General features: G+C 41.1%; 1 protein-coding gene across 1 annotated transcript in view; it reads left to right on the forward strand.

Annotated features, from left to right (window-relative positions):
* LOC127583230 (MORN repeat-containing protein 1-like) overlaps window positions 1-26922 on the forward strand; it is a 115306-nt gene that overhangs the window by 22277 nt on the left and 66107 nt on the right. Inside the window, exons 7-10 of the mRNA XM_052039001.1 lie at window positions 3432-3528; window positions 4979-5089; window positions 9825-9948; window positions 11272-11447. Coding sequence (XP_051894961.1) covers window positions 3432-3528; window positions 4979-5089; window positions 9825-9948; window positions 11272-11447 — 508 coding nt within the window. The remainder of the gene's footprint in view (window positions 1-3431; window positions 3529-4978; window positions 5090-9824; window positions 9949-11271; window positions 11448-26922) is intronic.

Consider the following 26922-nt stretch of genomic DNA (forward strand, 5'->3'; position numbering starts at 1 on the left):
TTTTAATAGCCATCTGTGTGGGGAAAAGAAAACATTCCTCAAGCTTTCCTCTTCATTCTTCTAAAATTTTGGAGTGGATTCCTTTCAAAGAATTCCCTCACGGCCATCTGTTTCCTTGCATATATGTTATTGAAAATATTCCAGGGAGTGCATTTGCTTTCCTCTGTGTTCTGTTCCATGAGCACAAGAGTATTTTAATATGTAACAAAGGGTGAGAATGGAGAGAATATTCAAATATTGCTGCCAGTGGTGACTCAGTTTCTAAGTGTACTACTTGTGTACGGTCTTCACTTTCCTCCACTTAAGAGAGTTAAATGGTATCCAATCTCTCTCACAGCAAGGGTTAGTAACCCTGTGGTTAGAGGGTGTAACTAAAATCCTGGCATTCCTCTCTAAAGATTTCCCTTGTGTCTGTAGGACTATAGAGAACAAGGTTGGGTTTCTTTCTGGATTCCCTAAGCTTGAACTCCAACCTTCAATTGTCTTTTGTCCCCTTGTTAGTGGACAACCCCCATCTCCCTTTGATGCAAATATTGCTCTGCTCTTCCTCATCCTGTATCCTTGCCCATCCCCCCCTCAATATTCTATCTGACCATTTCCCCCATCCCTTGAAGATCCAGAGACCACATCATTTAGTCTAAATTTCTCAGTGACAGAGCTAATGGAGAAAGTGCTTTTGTGCAAGCTAAGTGTGAAAATCCTGTTCTGTCAAACACAATTTGGGCTTCATGCACAACAGAGCTGAGATGCTGAGGAGCCACAGTGGGTCCCCTGCACATATTTTTAAGTGATCTGCAGTTTTGCGCTCTGGATGTCTTGCTGGATTTACGGGTAGGGCTTCGGTGGACTACAACCTGGAGTACTGGGGTGTAGCTTCAGTCCTAATGAACTTCAGGAACAATATATTTGTCTTTTGGAGGGTATTATCTAGCTTTGGCTAGGATTTCAAAACAGACATTTTATTACTTGTTCCAAATGTTTGGAATACAGAGGGGTTTTAGGTTGCTTGTGTTCTGCCAGTTTTCCCAGAGGAGCCTTGTTCTTGTCTGCACCTACCTAGTCAGCTGTGGCAGTTTAGTACAGGTGGAGGTTCTTTTGGGTCCTCCCATCTGTGAAATTTTAGGGAATTAAGTGGAAGAAAATGTGTTCCCTGTACATTCCTGTTTCTCTGAAGAAGTGTGTTTATTTCATCTCCCTTGATCTTTTCTCTACAATATCACTGAGAATCAGCTCAGTGTTATTTACAGGCTGAATCATGACTGTACATAAACATCTTGCATGTGTTGAAAGACACACAAACAGCTGCCGGCCACATACCATTCATTACCAGAGTTGCTTTGGAAACCACCAATACTTTTGTTGTGCACAGGGGCCAGGTGGCACAATGTGTTCCAGCACTTTTACTCCTGGGCATTGAATTTAAGGCCAACAAGCTAAGCCAGGTGAGATGGAGCATGACTAGTGAAATGCATTCATTTTTGGTAATAAGTGAACAATATATTTGTCTTTGAGAGGATACTATCTAGCTTTGCTAGGATTTCAAAGCAGATATTTTATTTCTCGTTCCAAATGTTTGGAATACAGAGGTTTTCTAGGTTGCTTGTGTTCTGCCTAGATGGATAAATCACTAATGTAGTGAAAAACTAAGGAGGGACTAATTAGATCAAGTGGTTCAGAACAGTAAAGGGGCCTATGTATTCTTGAAGAAACAGCCCAAGAAATTGCTCAGACCCTTTACAATACTTTAACAGTCTTTGCACTGAGTTAATCGCCACAGTCAAATAGCCCCTCACATGAAGATTAGCCAGTTTGAACACAGTTGTTTAGGGCTGCTGCCACCCAGGGAGCTGCATGTCGGGAACCAATACCCTCTAAAGAGGAAGAAAGGTGATAATAGAGGGATAGGTTTGACCTATTGTAGACTTGTTTGCTTGTAGTTGTTAGCTGGAAGATTGTCAAGAATCTTTGGTACAGTTTACAATTTCTAACTTTGTGAAATCTGTGCCCATTAAGATGAGAGAATGGAATGGAGAATTATATGTTTTATCAGTGCCAACAGCAACACTTCAAGACAAGGTGCAAAGTTGTCAGATGCAGAATCAAAATTTCTGTATTCTGCTTCAATATGGGTGTATGATACTATAATAACCATGTGGTACTGGGTAGGGTATAAGGTGTCTACTGTGCTGTATCAGGGATATTGTTGTCAGGTATATGGTTTTAGAAATTACAGTGCAGCCGTGCTATGAACACTAGATGGTCATAACAGTAGTTTGCTAACAACCAAGGCCTCAAGTGCAACAGAAAGGTTACAGCATTGTACTAACGTCATGCTTTGGAGGATGGGAGGAATTGTGGGGAGAGAGTCCACTGATTGTGGTCTGAAGTTGGGTAGGTGAGCAAAATAAGTGTCAAAGGTAGGGGTAGGGTTGTGGTTTACTGGAAAGCAAGGTCAGGGTTAGGAGTTGTGGGGGGGGAGTTTTTGGGGTGTAGCAAAGGTTTTAGATGCATAGGATCAGGGTTGGGGAGTGGTTGGAGATGGAGATGGAGATGGAGACTTCCATTGTGGCTTTTGGCTGATTGAGGACTGGGGATAAAATTGAAAGATTGGGACTGAGATAAATGGAATAAGAGGGAGATCAGTGGGTTTGGGCCAGGATCTAGGGATGGGAATGGGAGGAAGATCATTTTGTTCAGGAGCTACAGGGACCCAAAGGATCAGTTAGAGGAATGGGGCTTATCTCAGTAGGATCCTGGTCCAACATTGCTTTGTGAAGAACTTGTAGTCCTGGGAGTACAGAATGGTGAAAGGAGCATTGTACAGGGAGTGACATTTTTTTTACATTCTGACTCAGAAATTACATCAGGTGTGCAAGGATGTATCATGGCTAGAAGTGCCCAGTTGAATTTCTGATGATGCAATCTAAACTGAATGATTGCCATCGTGTTCCACTCCAGAAGAAAATACAGTTTTAGCTGCATATTGCTGAAAAAAAATGTTGCTGCACTTCCAAATTTCCAGGCCATGTGTTTGAGAAGGAGGAATATGGTTCTACAGGGGTATTTGTGGTTCTGTAGATATGGTTCTGTAGTGGGGGCAAGTTGTTTGTAATTGAGGAGTATGCCTCTGTGGGAGGTATGGTTCTTTAGTTGCAGATATGGTTCTTTGCTAGGGAATGCTGTTCTGTGAGTACATGGCTATGGGGTATGGTATGGTTCTGTAGTGGAGGATTTGGTTGGGGGATGACTGTCACTTTGTAGTGGTAGATATAGTTCTTTGAAGACAGGGTTCAGGTGGTTATTGCACTGTAAAGGACATGGTTCTGTGTAGGTGTGTTCTGTTGGGAGGACATGCGTTTTAGTCACGGTGGATACGGTAAAGCAGCTGCTAATGAACAACATAAAACAGTGATTAAATATTTCCATTTCAGGGACAGTGGAGAAATGACCTGTTTAATGGGCAAGGTTCCATAATTCACTGCAGCGGTGTGGTTTATGATGGAATGTGGATCAATGGACATCCTGTTGGTGCGTAAGTTTTGGGCTCCATTAGCAATTGCACATGTTATGTGAACAATACAGTCACCGGTTAACAATCACTGTGAATGTAATGATAACTACAAAGAGATTTAGATTTGAATGGCAATGTAAAGGGAATTTTTTCCCTCTTTTTTGATTATTGCCTTTAATCATTATTTAAACCTGTTTTCCCCTATCTTTTGATTAAATGCAAAATTCTTTGCTGATGTCCCAAGCTGCAGTATTTGTATTTCACTAATCATGAAAGTTCCTCATTCTTTAACCTTTCAATATTAACTATCCTCAGAATGTGTTTGACAGTGGCAAGGTCTCAATTATTACCCTCACGTATTATGATTTGATTGCCTTACCAGGCCATTCCAGAAAGCATTAACAGTGAATCATGTCATCCACAACTACACTCATGTCAAAGCAGCAGGCTGACTTCTGTGGTGTTACCAACGAACTACCAGATTTATTGAATTCAGAAGTTGCCATTTTGAGATTTGAATTCAAGATCACAAGCTCACATGTTTAGCCCAATAATCCAGACGTTTATTTGTATACATGCACTTGCTATCATCTCCAAATAGGCTACCAAATGTTTGTGAGACATTCTTGAGGATTATTTTCCTTAACCTTCAGTTTTGAGGAGCGAGAAGTCATCCCACTCCTGATTACTTGCAAAAATGTAGACATAGGTTTGATTGTGTCTTCACCCAATCTCTGGTGCATTCCTTGATAGAAAATCTAGTTTGTGTATATGGTCAATAGTTATAAATGCAAAATGACAACCCAACAGGTTCCTTTAGAGCCAATATACCAACAAAAGTCAGTGCCTTAATGGGAGAAGGTGAGAAACGTGCTATTAAAACACACTGCCCAGACAAGTTGCATATAGACACCTAGAAGGAGGCTTTGCTTCCCTCAGTCTGGTCTGAATTTAAATCAGAGACCCTCAAGGTATTAATTCACTAATTTATCCATATTCCCAAATGATATGTACTAATCCATTTTCCTATTAATATCGCCCAGGGGAAAGACTTTTATTTATAATGAACCCAATGATAAGGCTAAAATTTTTCATCTGATGCTGGAGCCTGCTGTTTCTTCTCTGACTATCTCACTTGCATCTCCATGACCAAAAGTGGGCATAGTATTCTAAGTGGGTTTAATGAGATCCCTGTTTTCTTTGAACATTGCACTCCCTTGGCCTGAATGAGAATTTCTGACTTTATGGTTCAGTATTTTGTTGCTTTGTTGATTGCTGTTCTGTGCCGATGGATTGAGTTCATTAATAGTCCTAGACCCAACTGCTTCATCCTAATGTCTTTTCTTCCTATATGCAGGACTTGTTATAGTTTTGCCTTTATGTTGTTTGTCTGACAGTGAGTGCTTGTCTGACAATGAATGCCAAACAACATCTTATAAATAATGGAATATTTTGTTTTGGGGAAAGGTGAAGCTACCAAGCTGGTGATTCTTGGTGAGCCAACACGAGAACTAGTGCAAGGATCTTCTTTTACCATTGAAGTTCAGTTGCAGAATGATGAAGGAGAGGTGATGGAAGGTAAAGCAGATCTTATCAAATTTACCTTTTAAAAGAAAAATAAATTACAGAACTTGCAGACTGAAGAAAGTACAATAAAATTTTCTATTGCAGCTCTAGGAGCTTGGTGAAGGAAGCCAAGGCTTTGGAAGGTTTTGGGTTTGATTCCTGGACAACCCTGGTTAGTTAATCCCAATAGGATGACAAATGTGCTGATGCATTTGGGCGCAGTATTGCTGATCATTTGGACTCTGTCAGAAAAAGTGCAGATGCTACATGCTCAGAGGTCAAGCTGTGATGCCCCTTGTCCCTCCTGCCCCCATCTCCCAGTTCAATAGACTGCAGACACTCACTACCTGAAGAATGGCTAATTGAGTGAGGTATCAGAGGGCTTGATAAATTCATGGAGTCAAATCCCAGCAGATTGAGCATCCTGGGTAAAGGGGCTGAGGAAAAACGAGTGGTGACCAAGAAGGTGGTTTAAGAGGTACTAGATTATTCAGTGAGTTAATACCTGAAAGTCTATGGTTTAAATCCTGGTCAAGGAAATAAAAGCCACTTTCCTGGGTGTAAGTATCCTGTGTTCAACTTGTCTGGTTGGTATGAACCCAATCAGCTCCAGATAAATTGCGAGACAGGAGCAGGGAAATGTGTGGTTTGGAAAGGATAGCATTTTTGAGCACAATTAATAGTGGGCCTAAGAAACAGTGCTTATTATTATTTAGTAAAGTGGAAACAAAGACGTAACTATTTTATTTTCCTCTTAGGCTGTATTCAATCTTTAATAGCATGTGATCAATCTTTAATAGAATGCAGCAACATACTTAAACCATGTAGGAACATTCTTTGGGAAAAGACTAGTCAAGCTGAGAGCTGTGAATAAAACAGCCGCCTTGTCCCATTATTGGGCTCTGCATAGCTGGATGTCATTGCATAGCAGCCTGCAGCAGATGACCCAATTTCACATCTTTTAAATGCACAAGGAGTACCTGAATGAGCAAGTCTCCAATTTAATTTATTTCACAGACAGCAAATGTTTGCTAATGGCTAGGACCTGTCAGTAGCAACATTGGTTTCCCACTAGTAAAACTGATCCAAACCAAACCCAAACTGACAGGCTGGCTGGCTGGCAACAAAAAGACCAATTTTTGGGAGGAACAAACTGTCAGACTATGTAACATTTTCTGCAAATGCTTGCTTTCATGAGCTCTGGAAGGACTTGATGCTGATCTGGCTTCATGTTACTGCAGCAGTACCTTATTTATAATATGCAGAGTGGTGTTCAATTTGGGCACAGTAGTGAACACCACAGATCAGGCAAATGTGGACAGATAACGTCCATGTTACATACGTGGTAAATTAGATAGACAATGCCCTGATGCACAATTGGTGCAGAGTAAGAAGGCATGGCTTCTTCTCTATCTCGCATGGAACTGAACCATACAGGCCTGAGACTTGAACTGGATTGTAATCTAAAGGAAAGAGTGCTTAGGTGTCAAATGAGGCAAGAGCTCAGCAATGGTGCCTGTCTTTCCAGCTGGCAATCTATGTTACCACAGAAGATGGAGTAAATTGGGGTAGCAAATAAAGAGCACTTTTGTAGCCAAATAGTAGGAGCAAAGAAGAAGATAAGGCACAATGATTTTATCAGTAAGCAGATCCCCAAAGTCGAGAGGCTGGAGCTAACATTTTTATACTAGAGCTGCCAAATTGTAAAGACAAGAAACAGATATACTGTCAAGGAGAAAAATAAGAACTCAAGGAAAGTTAGAGACTACCCAAGAAAAGGAAGCAGCAAAAGCAGGAATGTGAGACAGTAAAACTAATATAAATTTGGTGATGAAAAGAAAAACCAAAATTCAGGAAAAAGGTCAAAAACAATGCATTGTAATAGATTAGGCAAAACTCAAAATCTGGGAAGAATATGTGAAGATAGGGAGTGAGGCTTAAGAAGTTTAAAAAATTGCAGTGGGAGCATATGTGGGATTGTCAGAGACAGGCTGATATAGACTGGTGCTTGTTCAGCTTTATTATAGAGATGAGACAATAAACTGGGCCTGCAGAGACAGTGCTTACTATAGACTGGCACTTATCCAGCTTGTTAGGGAAAGAGCTTGCAAATGGAGCCTGCAGAGACAGATCTCCCCATGGGCTGATGGTAGTCTGCTTTGTTTATAGATGGAGAAAAAGAAAGTAGGGCCCCCTCAAAATAAGTTAACTGTAGTGTTCTTCTCATCCAGTTGTAATAAAGGGAAATAACACTCCCAATAAATTTGATAGTTTTGCTCACTGTTGATTCAAACCAGAACAAAGAGTTTGTAATAAAGGTGTGCTAGGGAGTGGCATCTCCAAAGATATTTTCTGTGTGCTGAACTGACTTGAGCAATGTGGGTTGAAATGATGAGAGTCTCTCCCTGAGGCATGAAGAGACAGAGTAAGCAAATTTATATGTTGTTTGATTGACTACAGCTTGCAATCCTAAACTACTTCTTTAAAATAAGAGGAGCTGATTTTCATTATTTGGCATTGATTCTGTTGTGAAGTTGCTCTCTAAATGTAATTTACTTTCAATTTTCCTCTCCTATCACCAGAGTCCTCCTTGGATTCAGAGATCCCGCCTGCAATTAATAATTATGCAAATGAGTATACATTAGAGAATTGAGTGTTATTAGCCTTTGACCTAGCAGGTGGGATTTGCATCATCTCTAATTCATTTAGAATGACTTAGCCTGAAGATAAAAATTGGCCCCAGCAGTCAGGGTAGGAGAAGCATAAATAGGCCTCAGTGACCCAGGAATGATATTAGCAGGGAGAGGATTGGTAAGATTTGGGATGGATAATGTGTTGGTGTGCAATAATCAGCTGGTGCTCTCTTTCCTGATTTTGGAAATGATGCCATGAGGCTATTTAGACCAGGTCTTGGCTAATCATGTTCAAATATTCTGTGGTAACTTGTAGAACTGACATATAAGGGTAAGTTGGCAGGTGTTGATACAATGAGTAGTCAAGGGCTGACACTTTTAGAAGTAGGAGGGGAGAAAATGAAGTGCAAGGAATCAAATTTAACAAATCCTTCTTTGATTTATTTGATGCCTAAGTTAACATGGCTCACTTCCAGGTGCTGGGCAACATTCCAGATTCAATGATATGCATTAACAGCTTTGAATCAGGTTTGGTAGCTTGGGTGAAACATTTTTGTAGCATTCAGTTGGGTAACGAGAAAAGTTACTCAAAAGTGCAGTAAAATCTCCCTCCAGTGATCTCCTCTTGCCAAAATATTTGGAAGTGGCTCGAGCTATATTCCCCTCACAGCTATCTTTGGGAAGAAGAGAGACGGCCAGGTTTTCTTGTATTTCCTCTTGGCAGGCACAAGTCTCTGATGTTATAGCATTCACTGTGGAAGTTATAAAATGCCTAGTTAATCAGCTCATGATCAGGTGACCAACCCATCTGTTGCCCATATAATAGCAGCAATAACTCGAGACTATTGTTGTGACAACAGATACCTGGAAACACTCTACTGATGGCTTCAAACTGAAAAATCCCCAAGAATCTTGCAAGTTCGCAGATGTTATATTCCAGCTGTGCATAATAATTTATTGCTTTCTTGTTGCTATGCCAACGAAAATATCTATAAGAAAAATACTAGATTTCTTCTTTATTTTCTGGCTAATAAATGTCTCACAGACACATTTTCAGTTCTCATTCTGGTAGGGCTATTCAACCTCACTCATCCCCTGCCCACTCCCATCCTCAAAAGTTGGCTGGATACATTGTGGTAACTGAGCCCTCCAGATATGGAAGAGCCACTGTGCATTTGGGTCTCTGTACTAAGTTGGTTATTCTTAGGTGAGGACAGTGGCAGGATTGTTACATCGGGCTCTGTGGCTCAGGTCTTGGGAAGGTAAATATCAGTCAGAGTTCCTACTCATGGCCCCTGCTAGGAAGCTGATGTGTGTTTGCTGGCTGGCCTGTGAAACAGGCTCAGCCATAACCCTCCTCATCTGCTCAACATCCCCACCTATCTCCAGCAACTGGCTGGCCTGTTAAAACACTGACAAACTTCACAATTATTTGTGAAGAATTCACTGAGAAGAATTCACAATTACAATTTTTGTATAGGCATAGGTAACTTCATGTAATAATATATACTATAGGCTAAATCAGAGGCTGAGTATTCCAGTGATTGTTGGAACGGGTTAGTCAGTAGGTATGGGTGGTGGGGTGGGGAGGTTATATTAAAAAGGGGAGATGAGTGAAATACCATTTTTGTTGCAATATATTAAAAAATGTGGCTCTTTGTATGTGATCTGTTTTTGAATACAAAGACTGCCTCTTGGAAGGAGATATTAAATGGCCTTGTAAAGCTCTCTGAGCTTGTAATGTGATTCAGATGTTTGGATGACCTCATAAACCAGGAGCGTCCAAACTTTTTGTCTTTAGTGCATGGAGCCTTGGGGCCCATGTATCAGGTTTAAATCAATGTCCCTATTACTTCCCAGATTCCCAGATATTGCTTATACTACAGAACCTGCTTTTCTCATCTAGGTTTTATCCAGCAGTGAGACAACAAACCTCCATTTTTACAAAATTCAATCAGATCAATAAGACCAATTAAAGCAGATTTGTCAGAGTACCCCACTTCTTCATCACTTGGGAGATTAGCTCTGTCTGATCTGTTATTTGCTCTTACAGTGAAGGGGACTGAAAGGGAAGATGGTACTTTTAACGTTGATGAGATATTGTCTCCTTTCAGCTGAAAGTGGACGACTGTTGCAAATTTGGGCAGGAGTGAAGCACATTCAACTCACCTCAAATCTTAGCACCACTTCACTACAGCTCCCAGAGGATCTGGAAGAACCACTCGTTGAAACACCATAGTAAGTGTCCTTGGGGTAATGATATAATTCAAAAATGCCTCACTCTAACTTTGTTACAGTGGATTTTCCCTGATTTTTCCTCTTGTCATGAAAGTACCTATTCTCAATGGGTTACAGTCCAGGTTGCAGCTCTTCAAATGTAAATCTAGAAAAGCTGAGGGGAGACCTGATAGAAGTTCGTCAGATTATGAGAGGCTTAGATAGGGCAGACAGTTCCTAGGGTGGAATTGTTGAATACTAGAGGGCAGAGCTTTAAGATGAGAGGGAGAAAATTTAAAGGAGATGTGTGGGGCAAGTGTTTTTTTTACACAGAGAGTGGTGGGTGCCTGGAATGGGCTGCCAGGGGTTGTGGTGGAAGTAGATACGATAGGCTTTGAGAGGCTGTTAGGCAGACACATGAACAGGCAGGGAATGGGGGGATATGTGCAGGCAGAAGAGATTTAGTTTAATTTGGCATCATGGACGGCACAGACATAGTGGGCCGAAGGGCCTGTTCCTGTTCTCTGTTTCCTTAACCCAGAGTCTTCTAGGGTCCATTAACTTCTGCCCTGGTGTGTATTAGTTAACACAGAACAGGCAAGTCCATTTACCTAATAAGCCATCAGGAGAGCCTGTAACTTGAAGTGCTGCCATTTCTAATTCAATATGTAATTGCTTTTTTTTTCCTGAATAAAGAAGCCATATAAAATGCCCCCTGTACACAACAGGTGAGGTTACTCTGTGTGATTTTATTTTAATGAAATCTATCTTGATCATTGGATGATGAGCTGGCAGTATGTATTGATTGACTGCTAATCCCAACAGTGATGAGGCCCTCGTGAATTTGATTCCCTCATTTAAACTTGACAGTCAGATAGCAATAGAACATTGGCCGAGATTTATAGACTACGGGATTTCTTGAACTCTGGAACTAATTGAATGGACCCACAGTGCCTTTCTCTACCCATACACCTTTTTTTAAGTTCCTAAGACCAAAATTTACTTATCTTGAGCAACAGTGAGGAAGGCACTCTGTGAAAATTTCCCCACCGGCTCATTTTAATGGGCTTTCTGATTAATGGCCAAAATCCGCATTAAATGTGAGCTTCACTTACCTTTGCTCTTCATGGTACTCACAATATTAGCTAGATAACCTCAGTGGAAAATTATTTGTTGTACGACTGAATAGGGGTTGGGGGCAGGCAACAGCTTTTTTATTTTCTACTCAGCCGCATCCAAACCCAGTATAAGAATTGCTGCCACAATAGTGTGGTGGAATTCATAGAGTTCACCTTGAAACTGGTTGTGACTAAAACTTCAAATTCTTGGTTTTTGTTTATGCAGTGGTTATAGTGCCATCAGCTATCCGCTGGTGGAATACGTGCCAGATTCTGACAATATTGCATCTGCTGAATCTGAAATTACTCCTGCCAGTTCATGGAATGTTAAAGACAGCGAAGTGAATGGTTCAAAACTGGATTTCCTTGCAGCAACTGAGAGCACTCATGGCTCATTGGATGGTAAGGGCTGAAATTACATTGCTCATTGCACAGTAGGAGCTGATAAACATGAACTGCCACAGCAAATACCAGGTCTATGTTGGAAGCCCTTGTTGGGGTGTACCATTATCTACTCTGAGCTGTGCTAGGGTACTCCACTGGACTATGCCAAGACTTGTGGCAGGCACCCACACACAGTGCTAGGACCATTGCTGAACCCATATACAGTTGTGCTAAGGCCGATACTGACTACTGTTCTCACAGAGCTGTAGCAGACCCAAGATGGCTCTGCCAGGGACCCATACTGACTGACCTTTGGCCCTCCATTATCTTCACCAAATGACATATTGTTCAGGTATGATCCCAGAGAATGTATGCAGTAATTCAACATTGCCTCTGAGCAATGTGCTGTTCTTGGTTAGGACTCCAGTAAGTATAGCTGAATAACAGAGAAAGAGGGGATAACCCACTGTGCAGACCAACCATAATATGTCATGTACCATCTTAGCTCAAATTCACCACCACCAGGAGTCAAATCTTGCATGTTTGTATTGTGTGCAGTTCTTGAGGGGCTGCATTTACTGTACTCGTCAGTCAATCAGAATGTGAATAAATATCAGAATCAGGTTTATTATCACTGACATGTCGTGAAATTTGTTGCTTCGTGGCAGCAGTACAGTGCAAACAAAGACACAAAAATTACTACAAGTTACAAAAATAAATAAATAGTACAAAAGAGGAATAACGAGGGGATGAATGTTAATCAACTATCAAGACTGAAGTAAAAATATATCAAGCACACTATCATAACCCTAGCAAGGGTTACTGATAATGTGCTTGATATATTTTTTACTTCAGTCTTGATGCATGTTGATTAACATTCATCTCCCATTCGATGTAAACATAGATAAATGGCACTCCATCCTATCGCACTTTTGGAAATCTTACTGTGCACAAAATACCTGCTGCATTTGCCTAATAGCAAGTCATTGCTCCTAAACATTTTGTAAATCACTTCAGAATGTTCTGATGTGATACAACACTGAAGGTCTAGAAGTCAGTTTCTATTAGGGAGGTAAGTAGTGCTCAAAGTATTTTCAAATGGTCCTTTTTAGATCTGTTCAAGGTCTCTGATTTAAAACTGTTTGATTTGGATGCACCAGTCACTACTATAAGTTTTACCTTTAGCATTGTGCATGTCTGAGGTACAGACGATTCACTCATTTTCATATATCCCACTATGCCGGTATCCAGCAACAAAGTTGTGAATTTTCCTATACCAGTGGCAGTGAGCTCTTCATCTGCCTGGCTCAACGTGTGTTGATGCAATGAGTTTCTGGGCATTGCTGCCTTAAGTGAATAAAAACAACAGCATCCATCACGGTTTTACCAGATAAGCCAAAGATTAGAAGGTGCATAACTACTTATTTTTCTCTCCTGGCTGAGTGCAATTAAAAGATCTGTGATTTGTTTAAAATTTTCTTCATTTTGCTTAAATTCCTCCATAATCCTGTTGCTCCCATTGGCCATAACCACGTACAAATGCTCTGATTTCCCTGCAAGCCTTCAATTCTGACCTTTTGCACAACTCTGATTTTCATTGTTCCAATGTGATGCCTTGAGATTTCTTGACCCTAAACTCTAGAATTCCTTCTGTGAATCTCTCTGTCATGTTGCTTTTCACTGCACCTTTATGATGCCACTTAAAACCTATCCCTTTCACCAAATATTAGGTCTACTGCCCTAATATCTCATCTTGTTACCCAGAGTCAAAAGATAATGGTCCTCTGAGGCAGTTGAGGCTTGTACTACATTAGAACTGTTTTTTTAAATGCAAACCATTTCTAACCAAAGGGGCTGGGTCTTGAAACTGTAGCACCCATTTCTCTGCTTTGCAATTTGGTTGCAAGGACACAATATTTTGCTCATGCATTAAATGATTAAAAATTCTTTGGATAATGCTTTCCCATCATTAGCATCTGATTTAAACATGCCAAACTAAATACGGACAGATATATTCTGTGTCTCCCATCACTTCTGGTGGGTAATCCTGTAAGGAGGGAGTACATGCCCTCCAACTACCTACTGCTATCTGAAATTGGATGATAGCAAAATGGAATTCTAGCCTTTGGCATCCTATGGAGGTCCACAATGCCCTGCGCATCTATGACTTCAACCACTTACCCTCTCCATCACATGTTTATTTTAAATTGCTATCCAGTGGTCTCAGGAGACATATTGAGCTTACTCCCAGATGATTATTAATTACTTAGCTCTCAAAAATCCTTTGAGCAACCTGATCTTGCACCTCAATAAGAAAAATTTTAAAGTGTGTAACAAGGTGGTTTATTGCTGATTGTGACTATAATGCTGGCTTTAATCTAATGCTACTGACATACACACTTGCACCTGAAATGAACCTGGTTTTCTCTGTTGATAGAACAACAGCATTTAGTCTACACATCTACATAACCATTTGAACTAAATGCAACTTCAAAAAATTTGCCCTGCTGGTTTCAATTTCATGACCGGAGTGAAAGTGACTGTTGGAGGGGAAGCCTCCAACTTTCTGACCAGATGGTGCAGGTACAGTTGGGGGAACAAATCAGCCATAACCTGGTTCAGTGAATGAATAGGCTTCAGTAGCTGATAGGAACTTAGGAACAGAACCAATCTTTCATGATCCACTTGTATCTATCTCATGAAGATTTGTGAGCTATGAAGCCCAGTGGTTTGAACAGGTAGAATGCTGTGCTACCCTGAGAGCTATGTGTGGCTGGAATGTGTGTTGAAATTGTGTATGTTTGCATCATCTAGGATTACTTGGGGTCTCTGTGTCTGGCCTGCTCCTGGAGATTTGGTGGGTAGGGAGGCTGAGATAATATATATTTGGCTTGCCTCTGAAGTTCACTTTGTTTCAATATCATGGCACCATGACTTACCCTGTGCCCACATAAAAGGGCACCAGAGCCACACATAAAATAGAAAGAATTTGTAAATGCATAAGCCCTTTCATGTCTTCAGGATGAAAGTGCCTTTGAACTGTGGTTAGTCACTGTTGTATTATAGGAACATTTCTTATAGTCTGAAATATTTTGCTGAAGATTTTCACACAATGTTCCCCAAAGTAGGATTATTTAATTCCACAGAGCTTTTATGAACTGACTAATTAACAGTTACCATTTGAGCTGCCATAATGGTGCTATAATAGCTTACCTGATTCTGCCCTACCTTTGCTCCCTCTGGGCTACTCCACAACAGCCCCAGTCCTCTGTTGTGAGAACCTAGAGGATTTTTAATAGGAAACTGGATGTGAAACGTGGCACTAAACATGTCCCAGCATATGCCAGAGTGTGGGGATGTTTAGCATCACAGCGGTGAGTGAGAAAAATAATTGGTAATTAGCCCTGTTGAAGGCTGGAGTCATTTTTTTTCACCACACCAGCCTTTAAAACAAACAAAGCGAGAGTGTAATTAAATAAAAAAAATTGTGAACACATCTTGTTCCATTTTCCCTCGGCGAGAAACGTACAATCAGCAACTGCACATGCACAGCCACACTATTTTTCCACACTTGTTTGTGCTGTGCCAGCTTTATGGGACCTTTGCCATGCACACAGGTGAAGCAGCAGCTTGTTACCATCTCAGCAACAAACAAGCACCACAACTTGAAGTGTGACCAGTAACTCTGAGTTCCATTCGTACTTTCTCCAGCCCAATTCCAAAAAGTGTTCTGAGGGTTGTAATAAGATCTGAGGAAGGTAGAGGGCAGTACACACACAGAGCAGGCTGTGCCACTCTATAACAGTGAAAGTGATGGAGCCTATTTTTATCCAAGGTGATTCAGAGACAGCGCAAGGTGGTGTGGGCCTGGGTGGGTGGTATGAGATGTGACAGTGTTCCAGCACCAGTTTTGTGCTCTTTGCCTGAGAACGTATAATTTTCATCATCAATATGTACAGTCCTTGACCTTTGTCAGAAATCACAAACGGGTTTAATAAAAGGCAGTGGAAGGAGCAGTATTTACCTTTTGACTCTGATGTTGACTTGCACAACCTCCGGGCACTTGACATACCTTCGTGACACTCATTGTCACGAGAAGTCAGGATGACAGCAAGGAGACAGAGCCAAAACAGGGAACATCACTGTGAGGATTGCGCAGTGTGTTTCTGGCCCTTGAGTACCCTCCACTCATACAAGTCATTTCGTGTCTTTCTGTCTCTGTAACCTGTTCCAGCCTGACAACAATTTGGGATTTTCTTCCAATGTACATCTGTTTTTTATCACTCACCAGTGATATTTACACCTTCAGCTGCCTGAACCTACAGTTTAAGGATTTTTTGAGATATTCTGAGATTGCCCAAAGCACTACAAATAATAACCTTTCTAAGATAAGTCAGGAATTTCTTGACCTCTCCTCCTTTAAGACACTTCTTAAAACCTAGCACTTTGACCAAATGTTATGTCACCTATTGTTATATCTTCTGATGGATGTGGTATTGAATTTTATCTGATAATGATCCTGTGAATGCCTCAGGATGTTTTGTTGCTAAAGGTACCATATAATACAATTTTATTTATATGATTTTTTAAAACTCTCCCCACCCCCATCATTGTGCAGGTTTGATGACCACAGACACTGGCAATCCACTTATGATCACAGATTAATGTTGGCAGAATATTTGACAGTAGAAGGCACTACAGTCATGCGTAGCTGTATCTCCCCACACCTTCCTTACACCTCTGTGCAGATTTTAGCAGTGGTAACTATACTGTGGGAGATTGTGTGGGGGAGGGAATGCCTCACTTCCAAATGTTGACACACTCCTCTTCCCTCCCCCTTCCTATCCCACTCTGTGTCTTAACATCCTATAAGTACTGTCTGTTACCCAAAAAGTCATAGAGGCATACAGCAGGGAAATGGGCCTTTTGACCCAACCCATCCATGCCGAACAAGGTGCCTTCCTTAGCTGGTACCATTTGTCTGCATTTGGCCCACATCCCTCTAACTATCTCCTATTTATGTACGGTACCTGTCCAAATGTCTTTTAAACATTGTAATTGTTCCCGCCTCTATCACTTCCTCTGGGAGTTTCTTCCATATACCCACCACCCTCTGTGTGGGGGACAAAACTTGCCCCTCAGGTTCCCTCTAAATCTTTCCCCTCTCACCTTAAACCTACAGTACGCCTTCTAGTTTTATACTCCTCTACACTGGCAATCCATCTTATATATGACCATAATGATTTTATAAACTTATATAAAGTCACCCCAGCCTCAGCCTATCCAGTCTCTCCTTGTAACTCAAGGCCTTCAGTCCCGGCAACATCCTTGTGAATCTTGTCTGCGCCCTCTCTAGCTTAATCTCCAGCTTAATCACATCCTCCCTATCGTAGGGTGACCAGAACTGCTCACAATACTCCAGATGCAGTCTCGTCAAGGTCTTGTGCAGCTATAACATGACATTCCAACTCAAACCCCATGAAGCCAAGTGTGCCATATGCTGCCTTCACCACCTTGCCTACCTGTGTCACCACTTTCAAGGAACTATTAATTGTATCCCTAGGTTTTCCTGTTCTGCAACACTCCCCAGGGACCCTGACATTCACTGTGTATATCCTGCAGAGCCCCTTTATTGCATTGGGAGTACTACACAGCAATAAAACATTGTGCCAGTTAGATTCCTACATTGCAACAGTGACCAAACTTTACAATAAGATGTTTAATTGTTTGTCTTTCATTGCTTAACTTTATAAATGCAAGTGTATTGTTTCTTTCTAAGTCAGATATAGATGAGCTGTAGAATGCAGAACTGGTGCTTGCAGTATGCATGGAATCTATCTACCAGCAAGGAGTAACGTGGTGATATTATCAAACCCTTCAAATTCTGTCTTGGACAGCTATAGGAAGCCTCAGCTGAATAGCAGTTAGGGGCTAGGATCTTTTCTACTACTTTTCCCTTGCAACGTGAAGCTAATTCTAGTGTCGTCACTGCTGACCGTGGTTTGATCAATTATCTCTGCACAGAGCAGGGATCAGATCTACTACAGATTAATGCTGCAATCTCATGTACACTGAGGACAAGATCAAGACAACTGGAAATCAATCCACTATCAATACCTTGCTTCTCGTGAACCCAAAATCTGAAGTGGCATGACTGATTGTTTATAAATAGCTTTAGCTCTGGCAATGATTGAATAAAGGAGGATCTGTTGGCCTTTCTCCCTCATCCATTCAAATACTATATTCTGAAGGGTAAGCTAACCTAGTTTCTTTAAAGAAAATAAGCTACATTTAAACTGCTTATTTTTATATCTGATTCTTCAGCCGGTTCACTGTCTGCTAATTTTGCAGTTTGCTCAGAGGGATGGTCAACATTCATCTTAAGTCAGCAATCATGCTTTGAGCACAGATGGACTAGGATTGCAGCAGACAGACAATAGGGTGTTCAAAATGGTCATTCCAGGACCTTGGGTTACAGTCTTTGCATTGGCTGCAGCAACCTTGAGTTCATTCCTTAGCACATGCCTCTGCAGCTTAGAATGTGCCAGTTGTCAGCATTCGGTTACAGACACCTTGTTGCACAATGTGTTGGATGCACTCCATCCTGGATCTCCAGATGAAATTGAAGATGTCTCAGGTGCCTGCTATGATGCAGGAATGGAGTATGGGTCACATTCTGTGCCACATACAACAATATTAAGAGCAACCCGCACCTGATGACCAGGTTCTTTCCTACCATTGAGAGGACGTGCCACTCCACAATCCCAGATTTTGTTTAATCTTGACTATCCACTCCAGCCAATTCTCGCCGTACACTCTGGCTCCTCCAAACCAGATCCCCAGTACCTTCAGACTTCACGGTGATGGGAATGGAAGATCAGTTGGGCAAATTGCCAGAGCATGGCCTCACTCTTCCTGAGGTTGACTCTGGCTGGTCACAGGTGCTAATCAACCTGCTGACTGACCATGGATCTGAGCAGAAGATGATGCCGTCGTCCATGCAGAGGAAGGCTTTGATCTGAGTTTCCCCCTCGCTCCACCTCCCCCCGCTACTGCCAGGCATCGTCACCCCTCTTATGTCTGCATCTTTCTTGATGGATTCGGCAAAGGATTCAATACAACAGACAAATAAGACAGAAGGGTTAGCAGCCTTGCCTGACTCCATATTTGAGGGGGATGCTTTCTATTCCCCACCTATTAACTTGCACTGCACTACTGATGTTGGTGTAGAGCAGTTGGGTTCAATTCTTGATTCTCTCACCAAACACCCGTTTTGGAGAGCACGTCCATCATGTACATGTGTGATATTCTGTCAAAGCCCTTCTGCTTGTCCAAGCTGATGATGTCGGTGTCCAAACCTCCTGTCCCACATGTAGCCAGTGGTATCCCTGAGCACCACAAAGCTGTCACAGATTTGCCAGCCAGGTATGGCACAGGTTTGTTTTGGTGAATCACCTGTTCTTAGAACAGTTTTGATTCAATTGATGATGACCTTGGACAGGATCTTGGACCGATGTACATGTGACTAATAAAGATATCTTTTCTCTTGTAAAGATTGCATGGCTGCCAAGGTGAAGGGAACATGATGTGTTGCTGCAGTGCATCCTGTACATTGGACAAACTAAATCAGCTGTGTCCTCACCTGATATGCGTACACATAATAAAAGTCAGGACTAAGGATCTGGAATATTTCTGCCATATTTTTCCGTTCCCTAACTCGCAAGATTAAATTATCAATTATTATCCCACTAAATAGCGACAACTATGAACAACTGTCTGAAAACAAAATAGAGATGTTTTGTGGATCTCCCTTTGTTTATATGGATCATTTGGTAAATTTTCTCATGGTGTTTTATCTTATTTATTAACTTGTTTTGCCCCAGCTGAATCACAGACCATTTCTCCCCCAGAATAAACTTACAGGTATCATTTCATCCTCGTTTTGTATTCTACAAATATGGAACTACATAGAGAGGTCCTTCACTCAACCCTGCATCCTCATCAAATGTGAAATCAAGGGTAGATTTTCTGTCCATTGTCTGTGACCAAGTGAAAACTTAAGACCCTTGAAATACCGTGCTATTGCCCACTTAAATATATTCTCTCCTGGGATCCCTTGTCTGTCGAGCTCCCCTGTTCCTTCTTCCTATGTAGTGGTTAGCGTAACGCTATTCCAGCACCAGCGACCCGGGTTCAATTCCAGCCGCTGTCTGTAAGGAGTTTGTATGTTCTCCTCATGTCTGAGTGGGTTTCCTCCGGGTGCTCTGTTTTCATCCCACATTCCAAAGACATACGGGTTAGGAAGTTGTGGACATGCTATGGTGGTGCCGGAAGCATGGCGATACTTGCAGGCTACCCCCAGAACACTCTATGCAAAAGATGCATTTCACTGTGTGTTTCGATGTACATGTGACCAATAAAGATCTTACCTATCTCCCTGCATTCTACCTATTTTTAAATTTAGCATCACATTATTGCTTCCTCACATTTTCCCCTAGTTTTTTTTTGCTCTTCATAGTGTCCTAAATCACAACCTTCGTGTTTCACCTATGACTTCAAGCTTAATTATTAACAGTAATCTGAAACTGTTCATGGACATTAACAGCCCTGAACAATTCTGATAAGAGATTAGGCCAGCTTGATTTTGCTGATAATCCACAGGTTAACGTTAATGGAGGGCAGGGTGACCCAGAAACAGGTTGACTCAAGCAGTGAGGGAAGTCAAATCCAAGAAGGCCTAAGTTATAAATAATTCTACTCAGTTTGAACTCTGACTTGTTTTACTCATAATTTTTTTTTACTTTGCCTTATGGATGTTTTGTTTCTGTTTCTTTGGCTTTTCTGCAAGTGGAATCGAACTAATTGGAATGATTTAAGCCAGTTGCCCAACTATCATTAATGTTAACTCTTCATTGCTTTGTTGTAGGGAAATGTGGGCTTATGCACATTGGTAGGAAAAATAAAGGTGTAGACTATTTTCTAAATGGGGAGAGAATTCAGAAATCGAGGTGCAAAGGGACTTGGGAGTCCTAGTTCAGGATTCACTTAAGGTTAACTTGCAGGTTGAGTCAGTGGTAAAGAAGGCAAATGCAATGTTAGCATTCATTTCGAGAGAACTGGAACATAAAAGCAAAGGTGTACTACCAAGGCTTTATAAGGCATTGGTCAGACCACATTTGGAATACTGTGTGCAATTTTGAACCCCGTATCTTAGGAAGGATATGCTGGCCCTGGAGATGGTCCAGAAGAGGTTCATAAGAATGATCCCAGGACTGAGAGACTTAATGTATGAGGAGCGTTTGATGTCTCTGAACCCTGTACTAGATGAAATTCAGAATGATGAGGGGGGATGTCATTGAAACCTACTGGATACTGAAAGGCCAGGATAGAGTGTACGTGGAGAGGAGTAGGAGAGTCCAGGACTGAGGGCAAAGTCTCAGAATAAAGGGATGTCCCTTTGAAACTGAAATGAAGAATTTCTTCAGTCAGAAGGTAGTGAATCTGTGGAATTCGTTACCACAGAGGGCTGTGAAGGCCAAGTCGTTGGGTGTATTTAAGGCAGAGATTGATAGGTTCTTGATTGGTAAGAGGGTTCAGGGTTTTGGGGAGAATGGGGTTGAAAAAAAAATTTCATGTTGACTATTGGTGAAATTAGAACTTTTGCAGGACTGAAATGCCTGTGGAAGGACTTTAATGATCATCAGCCAAGGGATCAACAGGGTGTGTCAAGAGTTAAGCTAACAATAAGATAGTTATACACAGCCTCTGAATGGGATGGCCCAAGCTTTGAGTTGAAAAGTTTTTTCTCACCCAGAACTGATATTTTCAAAGCTAATTTTGTCCCAAAGCAAACTCTTGATACATGGACACTGCCATTGGCGAACAAATGGTAGAGCGGTCCCCTAACATGAAGAGAGAAAAGGCATTGCCTGATGTAATATTAAGCAATACAGACCAAAATGATGCTTGGTTCTTGATTTATCTTCTCCCTACAGCTTTGCATGAGGAGTGGCTCTATGAGTAAGGCACTGTAGATATACTGACATCCCAAGAAAAGTGTGTTAGCATGAGTCAGTGCCTTCAGGAAAGGTGGGCTAAAGCATGGAAAAGGTAGAGAAAATTGGAATTTTAGTTCAATATGTGGTACAGGATCAGTGATCACCTCCCTTTTTCTCACTCAGGTTCCAAAAATACTAACCTGCAGCATGCATTTGAAGTGTAGTTCACTGATTTTCATGAAGATGTAAATTCCACATTGGTTATCAGAAGCCTATGAGAAGCTGCAACTTTAATAGGACTTTCCAAAGGATTTCCACAGCATTCTAATTGTTCTAGATCTGACGTGAATAAATAGACAACTTTAAAAAATAATCCAGTAACTTGACTAGACAAAATAGATAGTACTGTTATATATTACAGCCCTCGTGTTCCTCCAGTATTGATTTGTGCACTTATGGAACAGCACTTGATGTATTAACCATGCTGAAGTGCACCAGAAATAGAAGTGGAAGCGCATATGAATAATGCATTTGGATGGGAGACCCATCTCTCTGAAACATAGCAAGCATGCATTGTAGACAGAGCACATCTTTATGAGCCTGTAGAAAGCAGCTGCACTTATAAAGGAAAATAAAATCACACCATTGTGAACTATCCTGGGAGAGCTTGCAATGTAAAACATTGTTCACAAGCACTGGAAAAAAATAATAGTTGTGTAAGACAGTTCCACACAGAATTTATTTTCAAAGTACAAGTCCTTCGTATTGCAGTTAATTTCTTAGTACTTGGATTGCTCATTACTTTGCAAATGCCTCAGTGGCTAAGAAACCCTGTGAGAACTGCAGTGAGATTTATATTTTTCCATTTTTCCAGCAAGTTTATTTCTTTCAGTATATTTCTTTTGATCCTATTTTAGTTACCCTACTTCCTAAGAACAGGCTAAGAGTCATTCCCTATTGATGAGTGACCTGCTCTCTAGCCTCTGCTAATGGTGCCATGTATCCAGCCTGTATTAGCTGTACCTCAGTGTTAACACTCGCATCTCTCTCAAGAATGTCAAGAGTTCAAATCCCATATCAAAGACTTGAGCACAAAATCCAGGCCGACACTCCGATATTTTCAGTGGGAGTGCCGTACTTTCAAAGTGGGTGAGACATTAAACCAAGGCCCTGCCTCCTCAGGTGAATGTGAGGAAGATTTTGTTATCCTTCTTCCTGCTGTCGTTCATCCTGGAATCAATGTTATTAAAACAATATCTTATTGTTGTTTCTGGGACTTTGCTGTTCACAATCAATAGCTAATTTCCCACAATATAATAGTTATAATGTTTCAAAATAACTTTAAAAAGTTTTGATGCATTCTGAGGTCACAAATGTCCAACATGAATTTGTCTTTTTAACTTTCTTCTTCTTTTCCTGAAGCATGGCTATATAGCTTTGAGCCATATGGAACAAAAGATGCCTGATTGGATTGGCAGACTGGACTGAGTTAGGGGCTCTTAATTAGATTGGTCACTGTGCTTGACTAAAAAAAATTCATCACTGAATAACCGGATGCATTTGAAGTGTAGTTGTAAATTCCACATTGGTTATCAGAAGCCTATGAGAAGCTGCAACTTTAATAGGACTTTCCAAAGGATTTCCACAGCATTCTAATTGTTCTAGATCTGAAGTGAATAAATAGACTCACTGCCTAGATTCAGTCAAAAAGATCACTCTGGAGGGCTGGCATTGCTAGTGAAACTGCTTTGGAGGAGGAGAGAAATTAGACTTCATCCCTCAGTGACGGCATTTCAGAAGGAAAGGTCTGGCCCCTCGTAGCTATTTACATCTGTACCACTAGCAGCCCTGCAGAGGTCCTTTCACAAGAGCCTGTTAACTTCAAAACTTCTGTTTTGGAGGATTAACAAATTTTGGGATCCGTAAATCTGGTCTGAATTTTATTTGTATGCTCATCCCCATTGAATTATGTATGAAGAATTTCAAATAGCTCTTGATGAATGCTGCTCTGCTGATGAAGGGAGTTTAAACAGTATTACATACCATGAGAGCTTCAGCAAGAAAACTGAAGGCAGCACATCCGTCTCCAGACAGCAGCAGCTCGTAGACAGCAGCCACTGATACCCTCACAAGGAGACAAGAGATGCTGACTGTGTCAACAGTCTGCCAAAACATACTTTATCGATCTTTTTGCTGGCACAAACCTGTACTTAGGTCTATAGCATGAGGCTGTTTTATAAATATTTTATGCAACTTAAAATAATGGAGCTCTTTAAATGGTGATGTGACTGTTTCAGGAACCAACACAGTCAAAGGAGCTGCAAGCAATTCCTGTCACGGTGACAAGAAGGTTATGCAGCACAATAGCTTTGATGCAAATGGCCCGCAGGTGTCTGCTTTGCTCAGTTGATAACACACTGATCTAAATATTGGTAGATAGTTGAAGTACCATTCTTAAACCCTGAGCACATAATCTAGACTGACAATCCAGTGCAATACTGACAGCCTCTACATTGTAAGGGTGAAATGTTGAATTGAATCCTATTCTGGCTTCTCAGATGAACAGTGAAGATCAAAAAGTGTTAGTCAGTGAACGACTGGAATTTTTTTCAATGTATAGGCTATTTAACTAATGTGGATAAAATGACTATCAGGTTGTCCCACAAAATTACAATCACTGCACTTGAAAAATAATGTAGCATGTGCATAGTGCATGAAGCCATTTCTGATAAATTATTACATTGAATGCTATTTTCCAGTTCAGAAGACACAGGGGCAAAGCCTTATATCCACTGAGCCAGGAATAGCAGGATGCCAAACTTGGACTTAAACTTTTGAGGGTAGATAGAAAGAATACCTTTAAATAACACACCACAACCCTAGGACATCCCAAACTACCTTTTATGTGTAGATACTGCTGGTATGCAATACACACAACTGCCAAATTAGAAGTAACATGGTGACTCAAACAGAAATTATACTAATGCTAGGTTAGGTTTTGGTGATATTATTGAACAGCTAAATGTTGGCAAGGCACTGGGAAGAATTCATCTGCTCCTCTTTAAAATACTTACATCATCTGAGAGATTAGGCAAGGCCTCAGTTTAATGTTGCCTCCAAAAGACAGCAGCTGCAACAATGTAGCAGGCACTGAACTGTCAGCCTAAGAGTAAAACTTGAACCCAGGACCTTCTGATTCCAGGGTGAAGCTGCTCCTATTGCACTATGACTGCCATCCATGAAGAACTCTAGACTGAGAAGAGTTCTGTGATTTTGATTATAGCAGTGACATAGGCAGAAATGAGGAAGACCTGGTTATATAGGAGGCTGCATTCAACATCCCCTGAAATAATATGCAGAGATTGCATTGGAGAGGTGATCTGCCCCAAATCAATTTCAAGCAGCTTGCTAATTAATATAATTGCTTGAGTGACTGGTCAGTTCAGCAGGAGCCCAAAGCTGAGAGACACTGGGACCACTTAAAGCTAACCATATTTTTCTTCTATTCACATAGGGGATGTGGGTATCACAGCCAAGCCCAACATTTATTGCCTTTTCCTATTAACCCTTGAGAAGATGGTGGTGAGCTGCCTTATTGAATTACCCCAGTCATTCTGCTGACAATGCTCTCATGATGTTGTTGAGATGACAGCTTCCGGATTTAGACCCAGTGATGGTGATGTGTCCTACTCTGGATGGTGTGTGACTTGGAAGGGAGCTAGGAATGAGTCATTCCCATGGATCTGCTGCTGTGGCTTTCTGAGTAGTACTGTAGATTTGGGAAGTGTTGTCAAAGAAGTTTTAGTAAGATGTTATGATGCATCTTGTAGATGGTATACATTGCAATGATTTGTGGTTGAGGGAATGAATAGAGGTTGGGATGCCAGGCAAGCAGGCTGCTTTGTTTTAAATTATGATGTGATTTTTTTTTCGTATTGTTAGCGCTGCACTCAACTAGGGAACCGAATGGTATTCTGTCCAATGGACAAGTGCATTGAAGGTGATTAAAAGATTTTGGAGAGTTACATAATACCCAGCTTCTCACCTTACCTTGTAGCCACAGTAATTAAGTGGTAGGTCCAATAATGTTTCCCCCCCTTCCCCCTCAGGATACTGGCACAGGTAAATTTGGTGATGGGAAAGCCACTGAATGTTAAGGTCAGATGATTAAGCTTACACCTGGCACTTGGATAGCCCAAGCTTAAATATTGTCCAGGTTTTGTTGCCTGTAGCTACAAACTGTTCGTTATCTCAAAAGTTGCAAATGGATCTGAACTCTCCAAACATTATTATACTTCCTCATTTCTGATGCCAGAAGAAAAATCACTGAAGATTGTTAAGCCAAAGACACTGCCTTGTGAAGCTTCTAGAGAGCATCAAACATTTAAACAATCATTGCAACAACCAGTAGAAATCTATCAGCAACTAACCTCAAAGTAATTTTACGTTAAGTTGGTGGATGGAGCATCCTGCTGCTGAATGCATATGCAACCTTATATGATTATTAGAGGAATTTTGTTACTGCTGAGCTCCAAAATGAGAACACTGGTGTCAAATCAGTATCGCATGCTGATTGATTGGTTTTACAATCTACTAATTCTGCAAACTTGTGTTGCGTTTTAGCCGCCCATGCACTAATGCTCTCACCAGTCTGGCATTTCTTTAGCTACAAGTGTGCATGTATGCATTAAATGCCATTCAGACCCAATAGGGGATCAACAAATAACAGGTCGGGAGCAGGTCTGGCATTAGCAGAACAGTGGGCATTGAGGTATTTCTCAAATACTGTGAATCCAGACCTGCAAACAACCTTCAAAGGGAAGTAAAATGAATTTTTTGGAGTTCAGACTGCTGCTCCTGGGACCAGTTAGAATAGTATTGGAATGCATAAATCACCATCTGCATGGGTGGAATTACTACTGGTTTGGTACCAAAGAAACTTTCCCAAGTCATGTTGCTACATTAGATGGCCGTGAAAAAAGTGCAGCTACTGACCACACAAAGCCAGGCAGGAGTCAATATTGGACAGCAGCAATGCAACTGTAGAATTTCTGTACGTGCACAGGTCCTAGAGTGGAATTTGAGCCACAATCTTCTGACTCGAAGGATGACCACCTGAGCCATGCTGGCACTGTGGAAAAACTTTCAGCAACAGTAAAATGGCTCTAAGTTGCCTGCTACCATTAGTCTGATGGAACATAGAACAGTACAGCACAGGAACAGGCCCTTTGGCCCACGGTATCTATGCCGAACATGATGCCAAATTAAACTGATCTTTGGACCTAGTGCACTAATGTCACTTAACCAAAAAATGAACTGCTTGACTCCTCTACCCATTGTCTGATTTTAGATCGTTCTGAGATCACTTTTGGTTGCACTTTTCTCTTTTTGGCGGGATATGACACTGGACCCTCTTGACTGAGTTGATTTGCTTTCTTCTTTACATAAATTTGTCCATAAATAAATAGATTTGACTGTTAGTAATTCACATTCAG

This window comes from Pristis pectinata, chromosome 26, assembly GCF_009764475.1.
Source record: "Pristis pectinata isolate sPriPec2 chromosome 26, sPriPec2.1.pri, whole genome shotgun sequence".
NCBI classification, from domain to species: Eukaryota; Metazoa; Chordata; class Chondrichthyes; order Rhinopristiformes; family Pristidae; genus Pristis; species Pristis pectinata.